This window comes from Acipenser ruthenus, chromosome 18, assembly GCF_902713425.1.
Source record: "Acipenser ruthenus chromosome 18, fAciRut3.2 maternal haplotype, whole genome shotgun sequence".
Lineage (NCBI taxonomy): Eukaryota > Metazoa > Chordata > Actinopteri > Acipenseriformes > Acipenseridae > Acipenser > Acipenser ruthenus.
In genome coordinates, this window is record NC_081206.1 from 17,324,934 (window position 1) to 17,332,115 (window position 7,182).

Genomic DNA, 7,182 nt, shown 5'->3' on the forward strand with positions numbered 1-7,182 from the left:
TCCATAAGGGCTGTTTTTTTTTTGTTTGATTGCTTTGGCTTCTGTGAGTGCCTGCTGACCTGTAGCTTCTACCGTGAGGAATCACAGAATTCACTGTGGTGCTGACACAAATGGTTCTGACATGCGCTTTGTAATGACCCTACACTTATTTAAAGTAAATAAGATAGAGATATACAGACAGCACTGTGGTTTTTTTCTACTATATCATTTCCAAACTGTTTGTACAAATACAGGTCAGTCACTATATAAATAGTAAATTGTCATGAATAATTACTGAAGTGAGCCAGTAGAGAAATTGAATTGAGTATAACTGCAAAAAATAAAAAGAGGAAAAAAATCAATGCATCGTCTCCTCCTCTGAATTTGCCGTTAGATCAGTTGCCTGTCTTTAATCTCTGCATAATCCTTGTATCATTATGGTATTTAAATCCACACCCAGTGTCTTTCTCTCACTTACTATAAACAGTGCAGCATATATACTATACTGAAGGCAATACAAACACATTTTAATCCAAATTTATCAGCATTTGTACTTTTGTACAATAGCAAGTACTAACTACGGCATTCATTTCAAAAATAAAAAAGTGAAAAAAGCTGCAAATAATTATTTTATATAGATATATCAGCACTTAATATCCTTTAAACAGTGTGCTTTCTTTTCTGTTGTCAGTAGTAAAATAAAGTGCTCCTTCGATATAACTCCATACCTGTGTAATGAATTAATCTCCGCTCTGGTCCCTCACAATGTCCAGTGTGAAACTGTGACACATTTTAATTAAAATTCCCTGTGGTAAATTCATAATGACGGGCACTCTCATTGTGCCAGAGTTCAGCTTCAATGAGGCATTTGGCAGAGTCTGTAAAGCTGGTCCCTTGGCTCTTTCTCAGGCTGCCGATTGGTTGGCATTGTTTCTTGTGTGTTCTCTTTCTCACAGATGACCAGCCCAATGGACAGCCTGGGTGCCCTCGGTTTGAAAAGGAAGTAGGGTTGCTGCTTCCCTGCTGAGATTAATGTGATACCATAAAAATACTACCTACCTAACATGGAAAATATTAACATTCTGGTGGAGCCCTCTGTGGCCATCAAGTACTATTGTTTCAATAATAGTAATAATATAAGGCCTGATAGCAAGATGCAAACAGCTTTTGTTTAAATGAACATTAAGGGCTGTATTAAAACAATGGCAACAGTAAAACAAACACACAAAAAGAATAGTGAGAAACATCTTATTTTCAAAGAGGAACAGTTTTGATTTGATTGCTAATTACATACTATTCAAAATATTGTATTCCTTTCACAGAAATGGGTCTTTGCACTTACAGTCTATATAGCGCCTATTATGCTTCAATTCCAAGTAGTAGTCTGGAGCTTGACATAAAGGAACTCTCAAGCCTTTTAATGAAGTTTCCAGCATGTATGTTTAAACATACAATATACAGACCAATCTACAGAGGCAGCAAAATATACCAGGACCATTCAGCACTGGTTCACGCTGAGAAGAGTAAAACTCAAATCAAGGAATGTTTGGTCTATTTTTTTTTAAATTAAGACTATTGTGATTAGTTTGTAGTTCACTTCTCTCAATTGTTTCACAGGGTTTATAAGTTTATGCTGTTTTTTCAAAGCACTTTGTGCATAGGGCCTACCAGGCTGCCAGACTTGAACCAGTATAGGTGGAAGCAAGCTGCTCCTGACTATTCGGAGGGTTAGGAACTTGACTAGAAAATGTATTGCCTTGGAAGAACAGAAAGGTTCAGTTTCAGAGCTTCACCTAAAGTAGGGTGCTACTAATTGTATATTCCCACTAGAACTTCCCAGATACCCCCTAGATCTCTGGCTGGAGTGCTCAATGCTTGCTGAGTTGTGGACAGACCTGGATGTTTATTTCTCATTCAGGCTGGCTTGCAGCTGGGCCTCCAGGGCCATCTTGTCAAAAGTGCGCATATTGGTCTCCTCTCGCACCCGGTCTCTCACGTGGAAGGAGGCGCGTGCCACGGAGCGAGCGCTCTCCAGCACAGCCCTCTTTTCCCGAAAGATCTGCTCGCTCTTCTCCAGCTTCTTCTCGATGGACATCAGGAGCTCCTGCCTTCTCTGCCGCTCCTCCTCCTCCACCCTTTGCCTGTTCAGCCTCTGGATCTTCTCCTTCTCCAGTCGACTCTGCACGGCCTTCAAAGCCTTCTGCTGCGCCCTCTCCTCTGCCACCTGAGCTGCCTGCTGTGCCCTACGTTCCGTCTCCCTGGCCAGGCTCTCCAGGTGCTCTCTTTGTTCCTTCTCCTTCCTCTCTGCAGCCTGCCGGGCCTTCTTGATGTGCCATTCTTCCTTCTTGGCTTTCTCCCTCAGCTCCTGGTTCCTGCGCTCCTGGATCTGCTCATAGTTCTCCATGGACCTGCTCAGCTTGTCCTCCATAGTGCGCTTGGCCAGCTTCCTGTCTTCTGCCTCCCTCCTGACGATCTCCCTGATCAGGGCTTCGTGCCTCAGCTTCTCTGCCTTGTTGAGGCCCCTGAGCTCCTTCTGCTGCTGGTGCTCGCGCTCCTGCTTCCTCAGCTCAGCCATCGTGAGCTTCTCCTGGAGCAGCTGCTGCTCCTGCTCCAACACCGCCCTTCTCTCCTCCTCCAGGGCTTTGAGGTTGTGCTCCTGGTGGCTCTTCTTCTGCTTCTCCTCTCCGGCTGCCTGCCTCAGTCTCTCCTGCCTGGACTGCTTCTGCCTCTCAGCCAGCTCCCTCCACTTCTCCTCGCTCTCCTCCGCCTGCCGCTGCTTGATGGTAGCCGTCTCCTTCTGTTCCTGGCTGAGCCGCCTCTGCCGGCTGGAGACCTGGGTGTGCCACATGCGCTGGCACTGCAGGACAGCGCGCTGCTTCTCCCTCTCCTCCCTCTCCCTGCTCAGCTCCTCCAGCTGCCGCTCGCTGTCCCACTGCAGGTGCGCCATGTTGCGGCTCTGGCTCATGATGTGCTCCTCCTGGTGCTTGGCCAGCATGAGCGCCGCGATCTTGCGGTCCCTCTCCGGCACTTCACTCAGCCCCCGGCGCTTCACCTCCTTCACGATCCGCTCTACCCTCTTGGTGGTCTGCGGCGAGTGGCTCAGGTCCCCCAGGCTCAGGCTGCGCCCCATTAGGGAGCTCAGGGTGGCCACTGTCCGCGCTCTGGGGCTTGATGCCTTCGGCCACTTGTCCCTGCTGTCCCGAGGGCTGTCCCGGGGACTGTCCCAGCTGAATGAGGAGGCCCCTGACTCCGAGGAGGTCCGCATGGTGGTGCTGGTCGTTGTAGAGGGGCAAGGTTCCCGTTTCTTCGGTTTAGAATCCAGGGAATGGCATTTCCCTTTTTTCTTGAGTTGTGCTGCATGTCCATTTGTCTTAACAGCAGGAATGGCACCATTAGCCGTTGTTGTTGCAGCACTAGTAGCAGGAGCCGGGACAGCCTTTGTGGAAATACTAGACACTCCTCCCCCTGTTGGCCTGCCAGCGGGAGAGCACGGTAGGCTGCTGCTGACCGAGTTACTAATGCGCCTCTTTTCCTCCTTGATAATCCGCTCCCGTTCTTCACGGCACTCCCTGAGTTTGCCCTGCCTCTCTCTCTCATAGGCCTCGAACAGTCCCTCTGCTTCCCGCATGGACCGCCCGGGGGCCTCCTTGGCAAAGTCATTGACGGAGCGCTGCAGGAGCACTATAGGCTTGACCCCGCAGCGCGCACACGCCTCCAGGGAGCGAGGGCTGGTCAGGACGTAGCGACTGCCTTCGGCTTCGGGGGAGTCGAAATTAAAGAGATCCAGGTGCAGCTTGGGGGACTGCTCCCTCTGTCTGCCCGGGAGGGACGGTTCCGAGGCGGGGTCTGGTCCATTTCTGCTCTGGGGATCGGGAGCTCGTGAGGCAGCAGTGGCAGAAGCTGCAGCAGCTGAATATTCAGGCCCTGGCTCTTTGCTTTTGCCTTCCTCCTCAGCATCTGGCGGATCCACCATGTCAAAGACAAGCTGAAAAACGATTCAAAACACAGAAAATGGCTGGTTTTAATCAGAAGGGATTATACTGTACTATGCTTAAAAGTGATGCAGTCTGTAGCTAAGGCAACTGAACAGACATAATTGACGTGAGCACAAAGTTTGTATATATACAGTACTGTAAATGAATAGATGATAGTTGCTTTGGGAATTACATAATGTAAGCCACACGCAAATAGCATTACACAAATGACAGGTGTAATCAGCATTTTTTCTGCAGATAAACAATATATATGTATATAAAATCGATTAATATACACATACATTACACCAACTGTTTTTTTTTTAAATAACAAACCCTTCAGAGTAGACTACAAGAGCATTCCCGTGCAAATAAAATCACTCCAGCCTTGCGTTCCTCTTGCAACATTACTGCCGCATTGTGTATCCAAAACAAAAAGAAAAATCCGTCTGTGTCTCAGCTAACATAACTCAGGCGAAACCCGCAAATCATATTAAATAAATGACATTACTGTGTGATAAACTGATAGCCGCACACCGACCTTCCAAGTCGTAGTTCTAATTCTATTTCAGCACCACCTATCTCTGCTCCTGCTGGTCTCCCCGGCTCGCTCTCCTCTACCGCCGCATCTCATTACTGTAGCGGAGTGTCAGTGTGTGTGCAGCCAAACTCGCAACACACAGACCTTCTGCCACTGCTTGTCGCTGTGCGATGGTGCTGCTGCTACTGTAACACTGGCTGTTGAGTCGAGAATGTAACCCTTTCAAGGCCGCGGTAATTACCTCGTGTTAATTTGTTTTTGTGCTGCGCATACAACGCACTGTATTCATCAGTGTACTTGTAGAAGTGATTAATACAGTAATAATGTTCTCATTAATAAATCAAAACGTTTGGAAAACTAATTTGAATGAGTTGAGAACCTCAGAAAGACAACATCGTATAATTAACTGGATGCATGCCGAGAATGCGTCGGCAGTGGAACCATGTAGGCCCTAACTAAAATAAAAAAAGTAATATACATTTTTGTAAATTTTTGCATTTACTGTTGCATAATAACAATGTTAGTAAATGCTTAGACTACTGCGTGCATCTTTATTAAAGTAGCTAAGGCTAAATTATCGTTGCACGTTGACTTATTTATTGACATACTTTTAAAATAAACAGATAAAAAATAGCATGTTGACATGACAACATAACTTTGGGATTTCAAATGAAAGGGGCTGCAATACTCGTGGCTACCACTAGGTGGACTGATGACCAGCATTACAAATGGAACACATTCTAACATATTTCTTCTGGGAAGGGTTTGGGTAAGATCAATTTAAGTACCAAATAATTTTCTCTTTTAAAAAATCGGAACACAAGCTGTATTGATGTAAGTTGACGGTTTGACCGTCGCCTTTTGTCATCAAGTGTCCGGGTGGGAAAAAAAAAGCTTAGAGGTGTTATATGAAATGTATTTTGACCCACTCCCCCGGTTCTTTGTTGCAGATTGTAACTTTTTCCATGGCTGGTATCTGGCAGACTTGTGTCTGGTCCTCAAGTCCTCAAGGGGAAAGGCTGAAATAGCAGACTGGCTATAGATCGGCAGGGACTATCCAGTCAGATAGCATGACCTCAGCAGAACCTTTGTGCAGAGCTCTGCATGCTGTGTGCTTCGCTGTCGATACACTGATTGGGTCCTTCTGGTGTTTCACAGCAAGAATCAAAAAAGACCATCATTCCTTTGACTGATGTGCTCTTTAGGAAGACAGAAAATGGATTGGAAACAAGTGCAGTAAATGCAATTCCTGATTGCTCTCACCAGGTACAATAGGTGGGAATAAACCCCACACCACCAGCATGATCAAGACAGGCAAATACACGTTTATGGATGTGACCCTCGTTATCATGATTGCAGCTCATTATTTGTGCTTGTTAAGTCATTTGCATTGCTCTTAAGCTTACATAGTTATTTGCTAGTTATTTGGCAAAATAATTGCCTGGCTGCTAAGCAATTTAAGTTTTGCAGGCGTGATTATTTGCATAATCAGCCCCTTTGTGTACATCCAAAGCAATATTTAATTGCAATTTATATTTAATTGCAATTTATAGATTTATGTACTTCAGAATTAAGCTGTTGTACTTTATGACTAAAATGTACCACCAAGGAGTGCTAGAGATCCACTAAAGCACATGACAATTTCAGTGCAACTCAAGGCATAAGCAGTGTGCATCAGGAACTAAATGGACTTTTATTCCAAATGGAAATGAGAGCAAAATCTTTGTTTTTGAAATAAAATGTAGCCTAGTTAGAAAGAAAAAACTGTTACTTAGAATTTGCATACATATTTATACATCAAGTGTTGAGGGATCTAACATCGTATCTCGTTTCACAATCTATTTTGCATTCATTCAAGTCCAACAGCAGAAGCCAAACAATTGAACACTGTAAAGTATACATGTGGTGTACAGTATATATACTATGTGTATGCAGTGTATAGGACGCTGAATGAGGTAATGATTTAAATCCCTGTGAAAGTCTATAGTTCACATTCAGAATAACCTCCCTTTCAGCTCCCCTGACACTTTGAATGTTTTTATTGTGAGATCAGGCTGTGAGATTGATGTCCCTCAATACTTACAGACAATGCGGTGACGTCCAGGTACTGCACTTTCCTTCCAGCAGGTGGAGTATTACTGCAAGCTGTTATCAGAACTTAAACACTCAGTATAAATAGTTATGGTACCTAACTGTATTCTTTTTACTGCAGGGCCAGTTATATTCTACAGCAGCAGTTAGAACAGCAGACAATTAAACTGAAACCCACCCTGTCTCACAGAGTATACGGTACTGGCTTGATTCTTAAATGTTGAGACTGTCTTGAAAGAGGTTTGCATTGGTGGGTTACAAGAAAAATGACAGGGTGGGTAATGTTACTGTATTTAAGGTGTATTGGCAATTGTTGGGCAGCAGTGTGGAGTAGTGGTTAGGGTTCTGGACTCTTGACTGGAAGATTTGGGGTTCAATCCCAGGTGGGGGACAGTGCTGCTGTACCCTTGAGCAAGGTACTTTACCTAGATTGCTTGAGTAAAAACCCAATTGTATAAATGGGTAATTGTATGTAAAAATAATGTGTAAAAAAATAATGTAATTGTATGTAAAAATAATGTGATATCTTGTAACAATTGTAAGTCGCCCTGGATAAGGGTGTCTGCTAATAAATAAAATAATAGTTAGTAAGCATGG

General features: G+C 44.6%; 1 protein-coding gene across 2 annotated transcripts; it reads right to left on the bottom strand.

Moving 5' to 3' along the window:
* Positions 1-1,441: 1,441 nt before the first annotated feature.
* LOC117973910 (coiled-coil domain-containing protein 177-like) lies at positions 1,442-4,689 on the bottom strand. Of its 2 annotated transcripts, none has more exons than XM_034927503.2 (2): positions 4,495-4,689; positions 1,442-3,964 (listed from the first exon to the last, which is right to left on the bottom strand). In XM_034927503.2, exon 2 carries the CDS (start codon positions 3,950-3,952, stop codon positions 1,883-1,885), a length of 2,070 nt encoding a protein of 689 aa, XP_034783394.2. In that variant the 5' UTR covers positions 3,953-3,964; positions 4,495-4,689; the 3' UTR covers positions 1,442-1,882. The 2 variants fall into 2 exon arrangements, with proteins under 2 accessions (XP_034783394.2, XP_034783396.2); XM_034927505.2 differs by lacking the exon at positions 4,495-4,689 and adding an exon at positions 4,290-4,486.
* Positions 4,690-7,182: the final 2,493 nt, after the last annotated feature.

Excerpts from the sequence above, each read along its gene's own strand:
- LOC117973910 (XM_034927503.2), bottom strand. The coding sequence starts at position 3,952 with ATGGTGGATCCGCCAGATGCTGAGGAGGAAGGCAAAAGCAAAGAGCCA.